This window comes from Rousettus aegyptiacus, unplaced genomic scaffold (genome assembly GCF_014176215.1).
Source record: "Rousettus aegyptiacus isolate mRouAeg1 unplaced genomic scaffold, mRouAeg1.p scaffold_m13_p_17, whole genome shotgun sequence".
NCBI classification, from domain to species: domain Eukaryota; kingdom Metazoa; phylum Chordata; class Mammalia; order Chiroptera; family Pteropodidae; genus Rousettus; species Rousettus aegyptiacus.
The window spans coordinates 10,990,253-11,014,012 of record NW_023416292.1 but is presented as its reverse complement, the minus strand read 5'-3'; the positions used below and the strand labels follow the sequence as shown (position 1 = coordinate 11,014,012).

General features: G+C 36.6%; 1 protein-coding gene and 1 non-coding gene across 4 annotated transcripts in view; one reads left to right on the top strand and one right to left on the bottom strand.

Moving 5' to 3' along the window:
- The window catches only part of PLA2G4A (phospholipase A2 group IVA), a 235,663-nt gene that overhangs the window by 174,829 nt on the left and 37,074 nt on the right, over positions 1–23,760 (top strand). For all 3 annotated transcript variants that reach the window (XM_036234504.1, XM_036234506.1, XM_036234505.1), the window contains exons 6-8: positions 3,092–3,129; positions 5,987–6,128; positions 19,637–19,773. In XM_036234504.1, the coding sequence (XP_036090397.1) occupies positions 3,092–3,129; positions 5,987–6,128; positions 19,637–19,773 (317 nt within the window). The remainder of the gene's footprint in view (positions 1–3,091; positions 3,130–5,986; positions 6,129–19,636; positions 19,774–23,760) is intronic.
- Positions 18,778–18,896, bottom strand: LOC118613056. Its single transcript, XR_004955334.1, has one exon. It is a non-coding gene; the product is annotated as a 5S ribosomal RNA (ribosomal RNA).

Sequence of the window (23,760 nt, the reverse complement as noted above, 5' to 3'; positions counted from 1 at the left end):
GCCCTTTTACTAATTATATTTTTTAAATATAATTTTACTTTTTATCTTGCATGGGTAAATATAGATAAAGCAGAAAATATTATATATGTTTTTTTGAGAGATGTAAGTGATTCAACATAGTGATTAGTTGCGCTTTGCTTTTACCAAGAAAAAAATAGTAAATTGACTTAGGAGGGATCAGAATTCAAAATGATGTTTTATTGAGAGTAAAGGTTGTAAATACTGAAGTATATTAATAAGAGAAAGCACGGCATATTTAAAGAGTTCTTCAGTAACTAATAGTATAGATTCTCAAGTTTTAAAAGTCTTCGTGTGTGTCTTACAGTAATTTTAAAAGATCTTAATGTCAGGCATTAGGCTTGTTGCTTTAGCTTCATTATTTCAAAATGACCCTGGAAAGTTTGCAAAAGAATTAGGGGTGTAGATACTTTTTAGGAGATTTTAAAGCCTGAAATGGCATTCTCTTTTTTTAATAGTTCCTCTCTAATCCTCCTTCCCCTCCCTCAATTAAATGCCTCCCATTGTAAGCATCTCAAATTGTTTTCCACTACGGAATTCAAAGAAGAAACTATTGTTTTCCACAGGAATGTACAACGAGTACAGCTTGCTTCTTACATTTATAATCCCTAGGAGAGGTGGAATTCTTCTCATTTGTTCTAGTTTCTAGCGAAATATTACGGGTTAGGGAGAGCCATGTGGAGATTGAGCCACCTTTCCTTCTAGCTGCCTTGATAGTGCAACCTGGAGGCCTCAGTGCAGAAATGCTTTCTTCATAGCATGTCTGAACATAATGCATCAAGTGGGAGAGTTTAAAATTTCCTCCGGATCGTGCGTGATCCGCTGGGGTAGCATGCGAAAGTGAAGATCCCAACCCATGGGGCGGGAACCATGGCAACGCATTCTGTGACATTCCAAATGGCAGGAAAAAAATTCTGTGTCTTCTCTATAAATGCCTTCATTTATAGTCTTATCAGTCTGTCTAGGGACATAAATACCTTAGTTAAAAAAAAAGTTGTGGATGAGTGTAGAAGGAGCATTCTTGTGGAGGAGACAAATATGACCATAAACAGCACGGTTGATTTTCTTTCATTTATTCAGTTGTCAAGATAAGATATTATATGTCCTCAGGCATTGACTATTTTAATATAGAAATTGCTTAAGGAACTGCAAGTTGGGAAGCCAGCTGGTCCCTGAACACTTTCTGTCATGAGGTGGCATGTTGGAATAAGAAGCCCATTTCAGCTTTGAATTTTTTGATTAGCAAAATCCATATTAGGTTATAATATTATTCTTTTTAAATTTTCATTATCCTATGGTGCTTTTGCCACCTGGAGATAAAAACAATAAATCTAGTCTTATTTTAATATCAGCTTTCCAGTATTTGGGGGGAGGAGGGAACGCCAAACAGACTATGTTTTATCCATGTCTTGTTTTTGTTACTAACCATTCAAGTAATTTCATTCAATATAAAATTTTTCTCTAAGCCCTCTTTGGGAAAGACTTTATTTGAAATTTTGAAATTTGTGCTGAAATTTTAAATAATGTGCTTCAAGATATGATCTGAGCAGTACTTTCATTAGTAGAATAGACAGCAGCTACATTATTTAGAAGCAAGTCACCATTTTGACTTATAATTGAACTATGATTCATCTGGGCATGTTAAAAAAAATAATAAACCATTTGTACTGGGACTCTCGATTATTTATTAACTTTGAAGTAATATTTATGTGCTGTTTTGATGAATAAAGTAAGGTTCATAGAATTTCATACCTAAGAAAATTGTCTGGTTTGGACCAGCCCATGATCTAATCTTGAGTAGAAATAAGATGTTCTAGATTAAAAGATTGTCCGATATGCTTCCTCTCACATACGTATGCACAGTCATTCAACAGATATTTATTAATTATACGCCGTATGCTAAATATTGTCTAGGAAACTGGTGAGAGAGACCTGTATAAAAAAGAACTTAAAGTTTAGTGACAGAGGCAAATTTTTGTAGATAATTTCCATACCTTTTTCTTACTCATAAAATTCAGTACTAAGAATTATCCATGAACTTATTTTAAACTTCTGAAAAGTTCCTTCTGGTTTGTTTTTTTCCATCCCTGAAACCAAAAAGAAAACAAAGCCAATTATCTATAGCTTGGTTCTGAAAATATCCTTTTCACGTTTTAAGAGGCATTTCCTAGTTCTTTTATATTTGAAGGTATTGAAGAGGTTCACTCCATACTCTTATGGTAACTAATATAATAAAAATAATAGGACCATCTTACCCTTGTGCACCAACCTTCAAAACATTTCCTCATTTTGTTCTCCTAACAACCTGAAGTTATATTATTCATTACCAATTGGCAGGGAGAATATTAAGAAGATCTTTCTATACAATAAATTCATGGTCTTGGAAAGATACCTTTTACTATCTCTCTGCTTTGAGGCTATTACTCCCTTTCTTTTTCTGTTAACCGAGAATTGGCCCATTGGCAGGAGTTTGGTTGGGTCGCATAGTGTTGAAAAAATAAAAACCAGAGCCCCACATCGCATTCGCAGTATTTCTTGAGCTGACCACAGTTGGCTGACCCTGGGTCCTGCTGCCCACGTTGAAGAGGTGTTCCGCCTGCAGTTTACTACAACTCTCATGTCACAAACACACACGTATGAACTTCCCTCCAGCCTTTCTTTAATCTTCCATCTACTTTGGCTTCTGATTTTGAGGCCCAGGGTCAGCCACTGCATTATAGATACATCTTTATAGTTTTTAGAACTCAGGCAATTTTTCTTTTGTGAATAATAATTGTGGGACTGAACTACTTCATTTTAGGGAAAGAGGAAAGCAACCATGCAGAGGCAGTTCTTATATTTGCTAAAATGACTTATTAAGTAGACATATAAAAAATAGCAAAAAATAAAAAATAAATGAATTATTGAAATACACCTGTAATTTAAGATCTCCATGGACCTATGTTTACTTTTATTTTTGGGGGGGAGGAGAGTTAGGTTAAAAATATTCTGGCATTAAAAAATTATTTTGCCTTTGTTTGCATTGTATATAACACACATCCATTTATGCCCTAATCCAATGTTTTTGTTTTAGGTCACTGAAATGATCCTGGAAATGTCCCTCGAAGTTTGGTAAGTGCACTTATTTTATTAGATGGAAAATATTTTGAGCGCTCCACTGATTTATTTTAACTATTCGAAATTATTCTCAGATAAAATAATTCTAACAGCTTTGAGCATAAAAAGTAACTTAAATGCACTTTGCTTTTCTTTTGCTTTCTTCTATTAACTACAATGTTAAAAAATCTAATACTCTTTGCTTAATTTTCCTGTAGTTTGCTAGTTAGATAATAGATGTCAGAGTAAGGGCCCTCCTCAAGTTACATATTTATTTCCATAGAAATGACGATAGTTATTTAAGCCTATTTTCTATTGCTAATTTAGATAGATATTCAAAAATGTGAAAGTGAATATAGACAGGAAACTATAAAGAAGAAAAACTGAAAATTGAGACTGATTTTGTTCATAGTGATCAGCAGGACTACGAAGGATTAAAGTTCCATGAAGGATGTCACTTTCAAAGTGGCCTCCAAAACTGAAAGTAAGATATTTATTTTCAAATGGTGATACTTAGGGGAGTCGGGCCTGCCTTGAGAATTAGCTCATCTCTGATCTAACTCAGAGTTCAGCGGATCCCACCTCTCTCAACCTCCCTGCGTCTCTTTGAACTTCCCTGTTGAAGTAGTTTTGCCAAAGTTACTAGTGCACATTTTATTTATACAAATGCCACACGAATTAGTGTTGCATTTTCGTGTCTTATCTGCCAAATGTATGGTAATAAATACATTAACATTGAGTTTAGACACTTTTTTCTCGTAGTTTGATCACTTGGTGTAAGTAACTATAGTCCCATAATAGATTGGATGTCAGGAAGTATCAGAGGATGGTCCAATCGTTTGTGTTGTATTATTTTGTATTACACTGACACTTGCTTATAAGTGATTTATTTGGGCATGGGATGAGAAATATTTTTGTTATTTGACTATGAAAGTATTGCTCTTTGTTTTAATGGGAAATGGCCATCACTGATGTAATTAGGACCACATAATGTACAAGATATGGGATTTAGCAAAACATAGTTATCAGAAAATGTAGGAAAAACTCAGCTTAATAATTTACATGTGTCTAGAAGTAATTTAATATAAATTTATGAGCTTTAATGAACTTTAATTAAACTCTACTTTTACATGTGAACTAACATCTTGACTCTAAAATGGAATTTTTTAAAAATATATATATAATTTTTTATGGAATGTCATTAAGTGTGAAACGAGTTTAAAAAATTAACTAGTTAAAAGTAATACATAAGAAATAAATGAAACACACTGTTACCATATTTATGAAATTACTCAGCACTTTAAAAACTTTCTTCCAGATATTTTTGTACTAGTACATTCGAAACATCTATGTTCATTGCTCTGTTAATAAGAGTTTTAAAAATCATGCTTCTTGTGCTTAATGTGAGATAATGATCAGCACAGTATATTACAAGAAGCAGCATTCTAAAGTGGCCAGGTAGCAGTCTTAAGTGCTAATTATGTAAATGGTTGAAGGATGTCTAATAACTTTTGTAAAGTAAGATGAGAGCACTTTGTAAGCATCTCTGTTGTGATGATTCAATGAGATGTTTTTACTAAAGAGCAAGTATATATGATAGGAAACTTTTCCACATGTATACCAGATGTTCATAGTGGTACTGTTTGTAATAGTTAAAAGTAAATTGGAAGCTACCTCGATGTTCATGGATAAACAAATTACGCTATATTCATATATTGAAAATACTCCACGATAGTAAAATTTTTGAATTAGTTCTATTTACATAAACAGAGGTGATTTTCAAAAAAAGAAAAAAAAAAGTCCAGTGGAAAAAAATAATTTGCAGAATATATGTAGTTGATAACATCGAAGTAAAAATTTTAAATCTTCAAAACGACCCTATATATATTTTAGGAACATAAATATATATTGTAAAATTATAAAGAAATACATTGAAATAGTAAAGAGCAAATTTAAGATAGTTGTTACCTCTGAGGAGCAGAAAAGGAAATAAATTGAGGCAGATTCACAGAGACAGCTGTGCAGGTAGATTTTTATTCCTTAAAGTCATTAGAAGATACGCAACTTAATATATTACAACAAACAACAATAATAGAAGAGTTTGTCCCACGATTTGGTTTTAAAAATGATAATTCACTTTCATTCTTTCTCCCCTTGTTATATGATCTTCATAATAATTAAATTTAACAATTGCGTAATCCAGTGCTTTTATACACTATAATTTAATGACCATTTCCTTATCGTATGATAATAAAGTTAAATGATTTTTTCAAAATTTACAGTTATTTTCTTTAAAGTAGATATCCAGAAATATAATTACTGTAGTGAGGGAAATACACATTTTAATTATTTTTAGTGCTCATTGCCTAATCACTTTTCAAGTCTTTTGCAAGCTTATATGTCTGAAATAAATGTATGAGAATAACAGTGTTACTTTACCTTTTCCAGTACTAAAAGCCAGATATTTAAAGTACTTTTGAAAATTAATAATTTACTAGTAACTGTATTTTTAACATTTGCTAGTGAAATTAAATATTTATTTCTCTATTTTTATTATTAATTATACTTGATCTTTTGTGAGTTATCTAGGTTTATCCTTAGGGTAATAGTAATTAAAATATTATTTATAATGATCAAATATCACTACTGTCTGCTTATTTGTTTTTATTCTAGAACATCTCATACTCCTCATTTTCTGAAAACATGCAGCTTTAAGAGAGCCAGCATGTTATACTCTTCTTTCAGGCCCCTTCCTAGGAAATGGCTTGAGAGAAGCAGGGAGCTTATTATATCAGTGTAGCTACTGGGGACCGGATGTTGCCTAATGGGGCTACTGAGGACCCTGGCTCATGGCTCTCTGCTTTATATACAGCTCATCCCCAGACCTCCGATTTAGCATGGCTCTGTGTGATCAGGAGAAAGCTTTCAGGTACCGGAGGAAAGAAAACATCAGGGAAAACATGAAGAAACTCCTGGGTCCGGAGAACAGCGAAGGCTTGTCTTCTACACGCGATGTGAGTTGGGAATTTTTCAAACGTCGTTGCAATTTAATAATAACTTCGTTTGTGTTTGCTCCCTAATTTCACCCAAATATAAAAACATTATGGTTGAGCATTATGTCTTCCACTTTTTAAGATAAGGGGCAGTCGCGTTTCATAGATGGAAGCTCGTTGAGGGAGGTCATCACAAATGCTGTCCATATTTGGAAATATTTATCAGATATAGTTTTTAAAAGAGGCACATGCCTTCTTATGCACAAATAAGACTTTCATTTTATTGGTAGGAAAAGTTTGGTGTCACATATAAGAGGATTATTGAATTGGTTTTAATATAGACTAAGATTAAACGACTGTGGAATTATCATTACTGAACAAAAAGAAAATGTTATAAATCTTAATAACATAATTAACAGAAACAGGTAGATGTAAATAGGGAAGGTAGAAGGAAATGTTCCAATTTCTTAAAAGCAGAAAGTTAAAAAATGTCATCTGAAATTGACCAAGTAGCTAAAAATAATGATTTCTACATTTTAATGTTGATAATTATAATACTAATTATCAAGAGATATTAAAATTAAAATATTTTTTTGTGAACAAATATTGAAAGTACAATTCTTCAATTGTACTTTAAAGTCCTTTTCCCTCCTTAAATTCCAGTGAAATAAATGGCATTAATTATTTAATAACTTGTGTAATTCAGTTTTGGGCTATTCGTTCATTCACTATTCTCTCAGTCATCTATCATTTATCTCTCTATCTACCTATCTATCCATCCACCCACCCATCCATCTCTCTATTGGTCTACCCTTCTATCTAAAATCTACAAAAACTTACTTCTATAGTTAATATTTATTGCATATTTGAAAGTTGCTAAGAGAGTAGATCTTAAAAGTCCTATCACAAGAAAAAAATTTTTATAACTATGTATGGAGACGGATGTTAACCAGACTCCTGTAATGTTTTACAATATATGCAAGTATATTGTAAATATACTGAAACTAATCTGAAACTAATGTTTATATCCAAATTATACTTCAATTTAAAAAAAAATTTTTAAATTGTTGCAACGATGTTTATCAAATGATAATGAAATTTCATCTTAGTGGCAAATCAGGTAATTGTTTACTTATTTCTTTGAGCTTTTCTGTTAATAGAATGTTTTAAATCAATATAAGATAACATTTTCATTACATGCGTAAATAAAATACACACACGAATTTCCACATATGCCTAATAGACCAGGGATTAAAGATTATTATAAATTAACTGCAAAATACAACAGGATATGAGACATACGTTCCGAGTAAGATGGGCAGATGGGTCCCCCTGTCCCGCATGTGCTGGCAGGTACCCAAGTGCGTTCTTAGGTGGGCGTCGTGGTGAAAAGCCAAGCTGCCGGAGCTGAGACGGCTGCTGCTGTTACGAGAGCAGACGCGGAGGTAACATTTGCTTATGGAGGAGCAAAACATCCACTGAAGTTTCTATTTGAAAAAAAAAAAGACAGACTTCTCTTTACTTCTGTATCTTGCTGTCACCTTACAGATCCCTGGTAGCACTTGCGGTTGATTATGGTCTCAGGTTAATGGTTAGCCCTTGAAGACACTTCCTTTTCTGCATATTACTCAGAAGTTTCTAGTTTTCTGGGAAGGTTTTTTGTTTTTGTTTGTTTTTGTTTTTGTTTTTAATCTATATTAAACCTTTCAGCAGCGATTTGACAACCTGCTTTTATCCCCGTCCTTGTTTGGTATTGTTATATTTTTAGAACAGAAAAAAGTATTTCGGATTTTCTTTTTATTTCTGCCGTTTGTCATTTGTTGAAAACTGTGCTGAGAACTAGAGAGAATAAAGCTGAGATGGTTAATTCTGAACAGTGTCTTTCCTTAGTGAGGTTAAAGCCTATCTAGGGAGAAAGACATTTAAACATATAAAACAGTGACGTGTTAAATTCTTTTAAAAAGAGGTGTGAACGCAAGGGTGTAAGAGCTTACAACAGGGCGACCCATCCTTTTCCTCTGTGATAGAGACGATGGTGATGGAGTTCAGGACACACCAGACCAAGATACGACACCTTGGCATACTTACTATTTTAAGTTGAAGATGTTTGAGAAAACAGCAGAAGCAGGCAGGTCTCTCTGACCGTTCCTCACCTTCCTTCCCTGAAACAGGCCAGAAGGCCCTCATGGGCAAGGTGTCCTCTCCCTCTACCCAGAGGAAAGGAGCATTCTTATTGCCAAAGACAAAGGGGTAACTGAGAACAATACAAACAAACATGCCTTGCTAAATTTCCCCAAGTTTCCTATGCTTACCTCCTGCTCTCTGATCTGTGTTTCTACATGACCGTCCTTTCTTCAAGCCTAACGTCTGTTTCTTCAGGTCTTCATATCCTTACGAAGGCTCCTGTGTCACGTAAAACTTACATTAAATAAATCTGTAGGCTGTCCTCTCATTATTCTCTGTCAGTTTAATTTTCAGACCCAGCCAGGGACCTTAAGAGGGTTGATGAAAACGTCTCTCTGCTCTACAGTGGACTTTAAGTGGAGTACTGTTGGCCAGGCCTCAAGGAAAGAGTTTGCTAGAAGGAAAAAGAGGAAACAGATGTCTCTGTTAACTTCACGGCCCTCATCTTCACTTGGGAGACCTTGTCTCAGCGTGTCTCTGCCCAGCTGCTTTCCACTTATTCGCAGCAGTCAGTTCTTTCACTGTGCTGCCAAACCTCCCTCCGTTCCCCTCACTACTGATAGACTTGGCTTCTAATCAAAGAGAGACCGAAAGTCATCAGATGGCAAATTCTTCACTTCTTGCCGTAGGATTAACATACGCCTTGTCTTATGTTTATCCTTTGCCATCTCCCTCTAAGTTCAGAGGAGGAAATAGCCCCCATTTATTTCAAATGCAGATTCACATCATATATGGATTGCAAACCCCAGTTAGGAACCTCAGTTTATCAATTGTCCAGTCTTCCCAGGGCCACTTCCTCTACCTCTGTATGAATTTTTCCTGTGAAAAGGTAAACCTGTTCTAAACTCCCACATAAAGAGAAAAAAAAAATAACGAAAAAGATCTCCGGACTGTACATTCCTTTTCCCTTAATGCTCTACTTCCCTCCTTGTCTTCACAGACCGACTCTTCCGACGTTCTCTACGTAGTCTCATTCTACTCCCTTACTCACCTCGTTTTTCGACTGTAGCTTCTCCACTAGTCACCAGGACTAACAAATGCAAAGCAAAGGGTCCTGTGGGCTTGCCTTCCCCAGCCCTGCATCTGCAAGCAACAAATATCTCCCCACTTTTTGAAACATTCTCTACCCTTCGCTAACTACCTTGTCTTTGTTTTCATCATGTCTCTTGGGTTCTCTTTACCAGATCATCTTCCCAGGCTCTCTTTCTCCTTATCTGACACCCCTAGGAATTTTCCCTTCCTTCCGTGATGTCTCCCAAAACACCTGTGTGATAAGAACTTTCACATGCTTATTGACAATTTAGAACTGTTCCTCCGAGCTTCGGACCTGAGTATTTATACACCTGCTTGATTTCTTCGCTTGTATTCCTCACATCAGCACGTCTCGAACCGAATGAAAAATCCTCTCTCTTCTCTGTAGTGCTACTTTCTCTCTGCTTTCCGTTCATACTCAATTCAGAGTAATCTTTTCAAAATGCAAACCTGAGTCTGTCATACCCAAGCTTACAGTCCTTCCGTTCCTCTGAGGATGGGCCTCACAGCATCTCTCTAGCTTCATTTTTTTCGCCAGTTTGTCCCAGTTTTACTACCCGCCCCCTTAGATTCATGTCTCCACAGAATCCTTTCCAAACTGGCGCTCTTGCATGCACACTGTTTCTTCTCGTTACACTGTGCTTCCCCTGTGCCTCTCTTCCCTCCACCCCACCCACTTTTCAGATAATCGACAGCCTCCCATTCTTTATTTAATGCATACGTCACTCCTGAGAGTTTCTTCCTCATCAACTCTTCCCTCTCTCCTCCCAAGCCCAAGGTAGTTCTCTCAGTTATATTCTCTTATGGAACAAATATGTTCATTATCTTCTCTGCATTTAAATTTTACTTAAAAATACTTGCATAAATTATTCATTTCGCATCTGTTCTCTCTGCTAGAATACAAGTTTCACAAGAACTAGAACAGTGTCTGTATTATTCGCCTTTATATTCCCAGCACCTAGCATAGGTACTAGGACACCATAGATTCTCAGTAAATCTTTTGTTTCATGAGTTAGGTCACAGATTTAGGCAGACGTGTGACATTGCATACAGGGGACGAATTAGCTAGAAAGAGAGAGAGAGATCAAGGGCTCATATCTGAGGAACACCAGTATCAGGTTTTAGGACTAGGAGACATGGGTTGAGAGAAGGTTTCGAAGAAAGGATTCCAGTTTGAACCATTCAATTAGAAATGTATTTGGGGCATACAGGTGCAGAAGTCCAGTTGGCTTATGTTCATAGGCTTTCTTTTTTAAAAGGAAAGTTGCTGTCACATCCTCTAGGATCCCCTTGTTTTTTGGAAAAGATTCTTCCTGGGAAAGTAAAATTTGGCCTAATAGTCATAAAAATTGTTTTTTTTTCCCCCAAACAGATGGAGAATGAGGTAATTATCCTTTTCCCTGGGATATTCTTCAAAAATATTAAATTCATGTTTTTAGAAGTCATCACTAGAATTAAAACTTTTGTTGATGTTTGGTTTGGGTCTAGACTTTTTTCTTTGGAAGAAAAAAGTAAAAACAACTTAGGTATGTTCAACACCACCCATTCCCGGAAAACAAGTAACATTTTCCTATTTTTATGTTACTTCTTGGCCAAGGCTGTCTTAAGCTCCCACTTCCTTTGCTCCCTGCCAAGATCTTCACTTTGTGTTCAGTACTGGCAAAACAGTCTCTTTAAGGTACAGTGGAGTGGGCTATTGTGGCAGCTTGTCAGACAAAGAATACCACTACTCAATTTTCAGTGCAGACATTGTGACAGTCTTCTTTCTAGTTTTCAACAAACAGAGAGCTTCCAGTTTAGGACCTCAGTTTTTCACAGAACTAGAACAAATAATCCTAAAATTTATATGAAACCACAAAAGACACCAAATAGCTAACATGATCTTGAGAAAGAACAAAGTTGGAGGTATCAATATTCCCTAATATAAAACTATACTGCAAAGTTATAGTAATCAAAACAGTATGGTACTGCTACAAAAACAGACACATAGATCAATGGAACAGAGAGCTTATATGATCAGTTAGTCTATGACAAAGAAGGCAAGAATATAAAATGAGAGAAAGAACAGTCTCTTTAGTGTGATGTTGGGAAAACTGGACAGTTATACACACAAAAAATGAAACTGGACCACTTTTTTACACCATATACAAAAATCAACTCAAAATGTATTAAAGACCTAAATGTAAGACCTAAAACCATAAAACTCCATGGAAAACATAAGCAGTAAATTTTCGACATCGGTCATAGCAATATTTTTTGGATACATCTCAATGGGCAAGTACAATAAAAGCAAAAATAAATGAATGGAACTACATCGAACTAAAAGCTTTCATGCAGTGAAGGAAACCATCAACAAAACAAAAAGGCAACATACCAAATTGGAGAAGATATTTTCAAATGATATATCAAATTAAGAGTTAATATCCAAAATATATAAAGAACTCATATAACTCAATATCAAAAAAGCAAACAATACAGTTTAAAAATGGCCAGAGGACTTGAGTAAACATTTCTCCAAAAAGAACATACAGATGGCCAACAGACATATGAAAAGATGCTCAGTGTCACTAATCATTGGAGAAATGCAAATGCAAAGCACAATGAGATATCATCTCACGTCTGTCAGAATGGCAATTATCAAAAAGACAAAAAATAACAAATATAGCTGAGGATGTGGAGAAAAGGGAACCCTTTATACACTCTTGGTGGTACTGTAAATTGGTCCAGCCATGATGGAAAATAGTACAGGGGTCCCTAAAAAAATTAAAAATGAAAGTACCATAGGACTCAGCAATTCCATTTCTAGGCATTAATCTGAAGAAAATGAAAAAATGATTTGAAAATGTATGTACACTCCTATATTTATTGCAGCATTTTTACAGTAGCCGAGATATAGAAACAGCCTAAGTGTCCATCAATAGATGAATGGATAAAGATGTGATATATATAGAAAATGCAATATTACTTAGTCATAAAAAAGAATGAAATCTTGTCATTCGTGCCAAAGTAGATGGACCTAGAAGGTGTTATGCTAAGTGAAATGTCAGACAAAGAAAGTAAATACTAATACTATGGTTTTATTTATACATGAAATCTTTAAAAAAGCAATTAAAAACAAAACAAAACAGAAACAAACTCATAGATATGGAGAACAAACAAATGTTCTCAGGAGGGGAGGTGCAAAAAGAGTGAAGGAGATTAAGAGGTACGAACTTCAATTATAAAATAAAGTCATGGGGATGTAATAATGCACAGTATAGGGATTATGGTCAATAATATTGTAATAACTGTATGGTGACAGATGGTCACTAGATTGTGGTGATTGCTTAAGATCTTGGTGATGCTGTGAAGATGCACTAGCAAATTATTAGACTTAATGATTACTATCTTTGCTTCTATCTTCTATCAAAATAATAATAATAATAATTAATAATAACAACAACACATGAAGACCTAGGATGCACAAACAAGCAGTCTAAAGCCTAAATAGTTTTAATATTGGGATAATCGCTGTTCTATTTAATTGTTAAAGATCAATGCTACTTTTTAACTCCTCTTTTACACTTAGGGTTAACTCTCTAATTTCAACTCAGCTTCTCCAGCCCCTTTTATAGGTTGGTGAGGCAGGGTCAGCTGAGGGCGTGTTCTTCTTGAGGGTATGCTCAGATGTTCTAGCTCTGTGCTTTGGAGGGAGTTGACACTTTGGAAAACTGACTCTCAGCAAAAATAGAGGGGAAGAGAGGGTCGTACTTTTACTTTTTTCTGTACCAGGTTTTTCTCTAAGCTGACAAGAACATATAGATGATGTGGCCCACATTAGAAAAAGGACGTAGAAGTAAATTCCAATAATGTAGAGTTTGTGACGTCTTCATTCTTCGTTTGCCTGTTCTCATCAGTGAGAAGAGAAAAAGGAATAATTTATAAGTGGTAATTACTAAAAACAACAAAAAACCAAACTCATAACAATTCAATGATTATAACTACCTGTCTGTGGTATTAATGAGGAACCAGTGTAGAAAATTCTAACGCTTTTCAACTTGTTTTTCCTCATGGTACCCTTTTATGCTAATCAATAAAATGGCAAACTCTCTTAGAAATTTAAAAAATTATTTAATCAGGTTGAGTAGGTATATTAAAAGGTATTGTAAGTAAGATAGTTTAGGTCAATATTTTACTGAATAACACTTCATTATGGAAAAATTTTTTATATAATATAATTAGTGTTCTATATTGAAAATCATCTTTTTCCTATTTAACAAGTGAAAAGTTTTTGTTAAATGAATAATTTATCAGGCCAAAATTCACTCTTTGTATTTTTCGTAATTTTTAAGCATTGTCTTCAAGACTTGCTAGTTTAAGCAGAGTTGATTATATACTTTTCTCTTGCTTCTTTAAAATATGAAATGGGGCTGTGATGGCTAATTTTATGTGTTAGTTTGGAGAGTGATTTTAGATGAGATTAACATTCAAATCTTTGAATTTTGAATAAACAGATTGCCATCCATAATGTGGATGGGCCCCACCCAATCAGTTGAAGGCCTGAATAGAACAGAAAGGTCGGCCTCCCTGAGCAAGGAGAAATTCTCGAGCAGACTGCCTTTGTCTCCGCCATCATTTCTCCTGGACCTCTGTGCTGGCTTTCAGTAGAACTGCTCCATTGACTCTCCTGGGTCTGGTGACGGCTAGCCCATACTGCAGATTTGGCCTTGCCAGTCTCCATCATCCCTGTGAACCCGTTCCTTATGATATACATATATATGATTTTTAAAAAGATAAGCACGGCCCTTCAGTTCCCAGACTTGAGCCAGCTTACAGACCGAGAAACCCTAGAATATAAAGGAGTTTGGGTCTTCTTGAAGAAGACCCAAAGACTTATGCTAGGAATCTTTCTCCCAGCTTTTCCAAAAGGGACTTTTGACATTTTACTAGGGAAATCATACACGGGGGAAAGGAAATAATTAGACCTTTTGAGGTCAACTGGACACTGGCTCTGAACTGGCCCTAATTTAGTAGGTCCAAAATGTCTCCGTGGTCCACAAGTCAGAGTAGGGGCTTAAGAAGGTCAGATAATAAATGCAGGTTAGCTCGAGACCTGCTCACGGCAGGCCCAGTGAGTCCCCGAACCAAGTGTTATTTTTCCAGTTCCAGAAAGAACAACTGGGAAAGACATACTCAGCAGCTGGCAGAATCCCTACATTGGTTCCCTGACCTGCGGAGTGAACTTACAGTGGGAAGTTAATCCAACAAAAACTCAGGGGCCTTCTACCTCGGTGAAATTTCTAGGCATCCGGTGGTGTGGAGTGTGTCAGGATATCCCTACTAAGAGGAAGGAAAGGCTGTTGCATCTGTCCACTCCTATGACTAAAATGCCTGGTGGGTCCATTGGGATTTTGGAGGTAGCATATTCCTTATTTGAGTGTACTGCTCTGGATGATTTACCAAGTGACCCAAAAGGCTGCTGGTTTTGAATGGCGCCCGGAGCAAGAGAAAGCTCTGCATCAGGTCTACTTATTGTACAAGGTGTTCTGCCACTTGGATCATATGACTCTTCAGATCCATTGGTGCTTGAAGCATCAGTGGCAGATGTGGGTGCTGTTTGTGGCCTTTGGTAGGCTCTTACAGGTGAATTACAGCATAGGCCCTTAGGATTTGATGCAAGGCTTGCCATTCTCTGTGGATAACTACTCTCCTTTTGAAAAACAGCTTCTGGCCTGCTACTGGGCCTGAGTAGAGATCGAACACTTAACCACAGGAGACCAAGTGATCATGTGGTCTGAGCCGACCATCATGAACTGGGTTATTTAACCCACCAAGCCATAAAGTCGGGCGTGCACAGATGTGCGTCATCATCAAATGGAAGCGATACACTATATGAGAATGGGCTGAACAGGCCCTGAAGACTCAAGTCAGTTACCTGAGGGAGTGGCCCAAATGCCCATGGTGCCCAGCTCTGTTACACTGCCTTCTTTCCTCCAGCCCACAATTATAACCTCATGGGAGAGATCCCTGTGACCAACTGACAGAGGAGAGAACACATGGGCCTTGTTTACAGATGGTTCTACACAACATTCAGGCACCACCTGAAAGCAGACAGTTGCCGGATTGCAGCTCTTTCTGGGGCATCCCTGAAAGGCGGTGGTGAAGAGAACTCTTCCCGGGGGCAGAAGTTCAAGGAGTGCACCTGATTTTTCATTTTGCTTGAATGGAGAAACAGCCAGATGTGCGATTATATACAGATGCATGATCCGTGGCCACCAGTTTGGCAGTATGTTTAGGGATTTTGAGGGAACACGATTAAAAATTGGTGACGAAGAGAAGCCACTTGGAATGTGTGAAAAATGTGAATTATTTGTGTTCTGTGACAATGCCCACCAAAGGGTGACCTCAGCAGAGAAAAATTTTAATAATCAAGTGGATAGGATGATCTGTTTTGCGGATGCCAGTTTCTTTCACCATCTGCTGAAGTCATTGCCCAGTACAGCCATGAAAAAAGTGGCCATCATGGCAGAGTTGGAGGTTATGTCTGAACTCAGCAACAGGGACTTCCATTCACTAAGGCCAACCTGGCTACAGCTGCTGCTGAGCGCTCAACCTGCCAGCAGCAGAAGCCAACACCGAGTCCCCAACATGGCACCATTCCCTGCTGTGAGAAGCCAGCTCCCCGGTGGCAGATGGACTACATTGGACCAATTCTGCCGTGGAAGGGTCAGGGTTTTTGTTGTTGTTGTTGTTGTTATTTGTTTGTTTTTGCCTGAATAGATATTTATTCCGGATATGAATTTGCCTTCTCTGCATTTAAAGCTTCTGCCAAAACTATCATCTGTGGACATATAAAATGCCTTATACACTGTCACAATATTCCACACAGCATTGTTTCTGCTTACTCAGAGAATAAACATCACTCAAATTTGAGTAAGCAAATGAAGGATGGCAATGGCTCCACGTGAAGGACTTTACCAGTCTTGCAGTGTTCTCCACCGCCCTGAAGCAACTGGTTTGATAGAACCATGGAATAGCCTTTTGAAGACCCAGTTACAGTGCCAGCTGGGTGGCAGTACCTTGCAAGGCCGGAGCCAGGTTCTCCAGTGGGATGTGCATGCTCTGAATTAGGATTTAATAGTGGTGCTATTAATCCCTAGGATTTATAGGTCCAGGAATCAAGGAGTGGAGGTGGTAGCGGCAGCACTCACTGTTACTCCCAGGGACCCACTAGCAAAACGTTGGCATCGTGTCCACATGACTGTATACTCTGCTGGCCTGGAGGTCTGAGTTCCAAAGGGGGGAATGCTTTCATTAGAAGTGGAACAATTATTCCGTTGACCTGGAAATTAAGACTGCTACCTAGCCACTTTGGGCTACTCATGCCTCTGAGTCAACAGGCAAAGAAGGTGACACCCTGCTGGCCAGGGTGATTGATCCTGACTACCAAAGGAAAATGGTATCATTTCTCCACAATGGAGGTAAGGAAGAGAATGTCTAGAATACAAGAGACCCCTGGGGTGTCCCTTAATATTATCATGCCTTCTAAGTAAAATCAATGGAAAGCTACAAGAGCACAATCCAAGAAGGACTTCTAATGGCCCAGACCTTTCAGGAATGAAGGTTGGGTCGCTCACCAGGTAAAAAGGACCGTGGTCAGCAGAGGTACTTGTTGAAGGCAAAGAGGATACGGAATGCATATGGGGAAATGTAGTTACACATAAGCAGCTATGACCAGGCGACCAGTTACAGAAATGAAAACTGTAATTGCCATGAGCATTTCTTCCCTAATTTGTTATGAATATGTTTTTATGTGTTTCACATGTATACACATATGAGTGTGCACGTGTAGAAGCACAAAAACAGATTCATATTTAAGTTATAAGTTATTAAGGAGAAGAACAAATATCATTCAAGAACTTCGTATTCTCTTCTGGGGAAAGGATTAGTGCATTTCCAGTTGTACACGAGATACTTGTTTCACGTTGGCTGAAAGTATGACCTTGCTATACTTGGAGATTTATTTGGAGATTAAGTATGGATTAAGGAGATATACATGGGTGCCAAATTGAGAAGGGATAGATTTATGATGATTAACTTCATATATCAACTTGGAGGATGTTTTTTGATGAAATGAACAATGAAATTTGAGTAAGCAGATTTCTATCTATAATGTGAGTGGGCCTCGTACAAACAGTAGAAGGCCTAAATAGAACAAAATGACCAACCTCCCAAACAACAGGGAATTCCCCAACAGACTACCTTCAGATGTCATCTGCACCGTGGGCTCTTCCGGGCCTCTGCCTGCTAGCTGTTGAGTTAGAACTGTGTTATTGACTCTCCTGGGTCTGCAGCCTGTTGATCTGAACTACAGGTTTGGACTTGGCAGTCTTCGTAATCACATGAACCAGTTCCTTATAATAAATCAGTCTCTTCTCTCTCTCTCTCTCTCTCTCTCTCTCTCTCTCTCTCTCTCTCTCTCTCTCTCTCTCTCTCTCTCTGTATATAGACATACACAAGCATATATATACATATATACATAGGTTCTGTTTCTCTAGAGAACCCTGACTGATACAGAAACCAGAGGCAAAAGCCTTTATGTAAAGGTCAGTGCTTAAAATCCATGAAAATATAAAAAAAAAATCTTTGAGCATTTCAGAATTTTCTTTTACAAAGTAGGAAATTAATAATATTAGTAAGTCCATGTATCAAAATAAGTAAGCGAAACCAGAAGGTTTTTGGTAAATGCAAATTCATTTCCTGTAATCTTAGGAGAGAAGTATGAGAAATAGTCATTGATATCATTTGTACACAAATCCTGGTGCTATTAGGTCTAAATATAACCTCTGAACAACACTTATTTGTTTGTTTCTTTTAGATTTAGAGCCAGGACTAACAGCTGTGCCTTATAACTCACCAGTTATTTTTTTGACACTTGTATCAGAATTACTAAGACATTCAAATTTAGCCTTCGTTTATTGCATAAATCTGTACTGATATCATCTGAAATGATGCATGAATCAGAAACACCATTTAGACGAATATCAAATGATTTCTCTTAATAAAGTTTACTCCTTTCTTTCTGAACAATGAGAAAAGGTAAAGAGCATGAATTGTATCATCCTGGTTCTCCTACTTATTAGCAACCTGTGCGTGGACAAGGTGTTCTGTGTGCACTGAATATCTCCTCATCTGAAAAATGGAAATAATAATGGTTTCCTTTTGAGGGTAGTTGGTTGCAGGGGGAGCTTTCAGAGACAGAGTGGAGCGTAGTGAATTAAATACTTTGGAGCTGGATGGACTCAGCTTTGAATCCACAGGATACCTCTTTCTAGCTTTGTAACAATGGCAACATTATCTTGTGTTTTAATTACTTTTTTCTACTTTTTTTTTTTTTAGGTGAGGCAAACCTTGTTTGACCTCACAGATTGCAATAACCTTGTCAGTTTACAATCTCTTATTTTTTTATTTTTTATGCCTACAGCACCTGGTCTTCCTAGGTGGTCTCCCATCTAATTACTAACCAGGCCCGACCCTGCTTAGCTTCTGAGATCAGATGGGATCAGGCTTGTTCAGGGTAGCATGGCCATAGACAATTTATTTTTCTAAATAAAGGTAATATTTATCTCTTACAGCTGTGAAAATTAAATGATATGATGTATAAAAACAGATTAATTCATGTGCAATAAATGAAGGTAGTAATTATATTCTTAGTGATCATTCACTTATTTGATTATTCAATTTTTATGTACGAATACCTGACATTTTCTTTTACCTGATAGCAACCCAAAATATCTGACTTCAAGAATCTTACCCGAAAGTCCTCTCTAAGAATTACTACAAAACCATAATGAAAATAATGGGTCAGGATAATGGAACGGTAAGAATTCTAGCCCAAGGAGGAAAGGTGTTTACTTTACAGATTACCAGCTGATAGGTCATATGCAAATAATATTTCAGAATTTCCATCTGCAAATGGAAATTTTGCTTACCTTATAGGACTTTTGAAAGGATCGAGTAAAATAAAGTACACCTGAAAGCAAGCCTAAAATGCAAAGCATTGAACAAATATAGGAGATTATTGTTGTAATTATTATCAAATAGGACTAGTTGGTTATCTTAATACCACCTGCTTTCCAATAGGCATTAATTCTTGATTTTCTTATATGAAACATTGTTTTCTTCTTTTTAAAAATACTTAGACAATGTCAAAGTATTTGCAAACGTGATTCTTTATTACCAAATGTGGAACACACAACATAAAAATTGAAACTAAAAGGAAATGTGTTTTATAATTTTACTTTGCAAATTATCTCTGTGTTTCATCATTCCAGGTACCTGTGGTCGCCATACTGGGCTCAGGTGGAGGGTTTCGAGCCATGGTAGGATTCTCCGGCGTGATGAAGGCACTGTATGAATCAGGAATTTTGGATTGCACTACTTATGTTGCTGGTCTTTCTGGCTCCACATGGTTAGTATATAATTTAAATCTCAGGTTTATTATTCTAAATGTTTAGCATTTATCTACTTGAAACATTAGAGAGGGAAACGGGGAATTTAGAAAACTGAACATTAACTTCAAATTACTGAAATGTTCCGGCTTGATGCAATAATTGGCTTCTTACACAGGTTATTTAAGGCAAATTTGATGACCCTTGCCATAAATGTACTTCCTTTAAGCCTGTTTGTAACTTAAAAAGTAGTTAAACATAAAATTAAAAAGAAGTAGATTAACTGAAATAATTTTGTAGAAGTGTCACGAAGGGGAATAACATACTCCACCCATAATTATTTTAATCTTCCTATAATTTGCTGATTTGTAATCTTTCAGTGATCATGCCTAAGTCTCATGATTCACTAAGTGTTCATATTCTTCTTTAGGGCAAATAGAATGAATGCAAGATACCTAGGTACACAGAGGAAGGAAAACAGCTTTCGAATTCAGAAATGCAATAAATTTTACTGATTTGTATCTAACTAATTATGAAATTAATCCTATAAGTGTATTTAAGGTCAGCGGAACTTGGATAGAGAATAAAAAATTCTTATGTTTGTACACTGTAGATTTGCCTTTTCACAAATAGATTTGTAAAACATTTTTGAAGAAGATACTACACATTTTTTGGTTTGCCTACCTTGTATAAGCACACTGAACATCAAATATTAGTCCTTGCTTAGATGTCTCAAATAAGAGTATCACTTTATTTTAAGATGTCTGACTTTGACTTGCAAGGCTTTTTTACTCACTCAGCCACGGTAAAGCTCATCTTTCATAATATTGTATTATATATGTCTAGCATTTTAAAGCATCTGTGCCTTCTGATCCTGTGAGATGGATATTAGCTTTTTTTATTTTTTAACTGAAGAAAACTAGACTGAGAAGCTAAGTGATTTATCCAAGATAACTATCAGAGCACATAAACTCAGGATTTTGAGCCTCTATCCTAAAATTCTTTCGACTAAATCATAACTTTTTCTTGGACAGCTATTTATTCTACATAGAGGTTCACATTTAAAGAATCTATAGTTTCTTAAATAGTTTGAACCAGATTCTTTAGCTAAAAGCAAAACCTAGAACCACGGTTGCCACTTTCTTGGTATATATACTCTCAAAATGATTTATCTCTTTTGAAAGAAGGGTGTAGCCCATCATTATTCTTTTCCTTGAAGGAAAGAGCAGGCACCTGCCTGTTTAATGAGTAATGTGATGCTTGGACCCTTAGATTAATTCGCCTACTCAAGCATTTTGTTATTATTCTTAGGGTGGTTTTCTTTCTCTGTATTCACTATTCGTTAGATCTCTGTGGTCCATCACTGACTAATACATTACAAGAAGCTTACTTTCTTAAATTCACCTAATAAACACAGACCAGGCCTGTAGTGCTGATTGAAGGTATAAGAAATAGTGTGTGTTTAAGCTGCAGTCATTGTTTTAATTCTAAATTTAGGGCAACTCTGTCATCCTCCTCTTAGGGTTCTGAAAACAAGTCATGCAAAATATGATTAAGAGAATTTTTAATGTTACAGGACAATTATTTAAATATTACAGGCTACACATTCACATGTGCATAAACTTCTGCTCTATCCTTCAACGTCTAATTTCCTCAAAGATTGCACTTCATTTATTTCATTTTCTGAAAAGCTACTCCTTCCTAAACTCCTCACAGTCGATTTTCATGCGGAGACTACCTAATATAACGTGAAAGGAAGTTCTTACTCTGCTTGATCTTTGGGGGGATTCAGGGAGGATAAGGCTGGGGATTGAGACATTTCACACATTGACTTGTTCCTCTTTCCCTCTTTCTAGCCCCTTCTACCAAGCCTTTTTGTTTTTACTACATCCTCTGATTGCTCTCTCCTCCTCACATCCTCACTTGCTAATTTCACCAACTTCTACCACTTCAGTTATTTTGACTATTAACTTAATTCGTCTAGAACATTAAAAATTAAATTAAAAATGGAAACTCGAGCGCATTCCAAAAATTAATGGACCCCCCCCCCCCAAAAGGAAAGATAACCTTAAGAGGCAATGCAAAATAGCCACCAAAAAAAGAGTCAAATAAAAGATGCATTCCAGGGATCAAGGGTGAAGAGTGCTCGAAGAAGTAGTAGGTATTTTAATAGAGTAAAAATCTGTGAGAAGCTTAGCTTAGAACTAGGTTTGGAGATCTTTAGTGACTTTAGCAAGAATCCCCAGATGTTGTAAATAAAGGGCACTATTGACCATGAAATTGTAAATGAGAAGTGAATAGAAGGCAAGAAGAAGGATGCTGGGAGAGTGTAGCCAGCAGAGCTGTCTATTATTTCAAGAAGGGCTAGAGAGAACCAGGGAAGGGATTTTGTTTTGTTTCCAGAATTTAAGGGACTTGAGCATTTTTATAGACACCCGAGGTGAAGGAAATAGTGTGGAGGGATGGATGGAAGATAAAGAAATGGATGGATTATAATTAGAAAAAGATTCAGGCGGAGACAGGACAGGACCAGATACAAAGCAAGAGTGAAGCTGTTAACCATGGAGAGAAGAGATGCTTCCTGAGACGAAGAAACGGTGGTCGGGATGATTCATGTTGACAATTCTCTTTTGAAAAGTATGGGTGAGAAGTTCAAAGGAGGGAGTTCGGAATAAACAAATTACACTCTGTGTTGTGTAAGTTTTATATTGTGCTGATACACGACCATGACGTGGCATGAATGAGGTAATGCGGAACTATCTGGAGGAGCCCTGGACCTCCCAAAAAGCTTTTTACAATCACAAAAGGGAATTTTATGTAAGACAAAAGCTTCCCTTGTACCTGCTACCACCTTTGTGATAATTATTTCTGAAATTATTTTTGGATGATACTTGTTATACATTAAATATATGTATTAGCTAACCAGGGGAACTGGCATGAGTGAACTAGGAGACTCCTGATTGTAATCCCATATTCTCTTGCTTAGCTCAGTTCTCTTCCTCTGTACAGCTATTTATCTGTAGTATTGTGAGAGGCTATTGGATATTGAATGCCGTGTTTGTGTGTCAATTACCTTCTAAAGAGAAGTGGGAGCAGCTCTGTATATAGGCCCAATTCATTAACCTGACTAAAACGGAATTCAAGAATGAGAACTTTCAGCTTAATAGTCTGAAGAATTCCTGGAATATCACAAAAGAAAACAATTTTAATTTTAACAGAAGTTGTCACATAAGTGGTGACAGGCAAAAGATCAAGAGCTATGTTGGAGAAAATACATTGTTTGAGATGGGGACTATGCTTGTCTTAGTCACTAATGAATCTCTCCCACTTATTAAATTTTTAATGGCTAAATGAAGACTTGTGTAAGTAACTACATTTTGCAAAACAATTAACATAAGGATTTCTATAGGGTTTCAGGATATCTGTTTCACAAATATTGAAAGTCTTCTCAAGTCATTTCAAATTTTAGTTGCGTATGAGAATCACTTCTGGCACATTAAAGCACAGAAATTCTAAATGTTTACCCCTGAAGATTCTGATTTGGCAAGTCCTTGGGGATCAGACACTGCTGTTTTAAAACATTGACTATGTGATATGGAAACAGAGACTTAGCTGCGAATTTCTTATACTCTGACATGGTTTAACTTTAAAATTTTCTCGCTTAACCTAAAACGCATTCATACGGAGAGAATGAGATGTCCCATCACATAAACATGTTGAAAAATTAGAGGCAAATATTTTCAGATTTATAGCTCAATGGAAGACTCTTTACTAACTGTTTAATAATTAATTACTTTATTGTTTACGGAGGCCCTGTTATGTCTAAAATACTTAGATTTTGAAATTTAATTGGTTCAATTGCAAGTCATTTATTGGAAAGAGGTGAAAATTAAGGTTTAACTCTAGAGTTGCAAATTGGGGTAATGTTTCTGTGCTGCAGATGGTAGTGTGTCCACAGAAGCCAGAATCTTGCCTCGGAGCAACCAAAGAAACAAAGACAGCAAAGA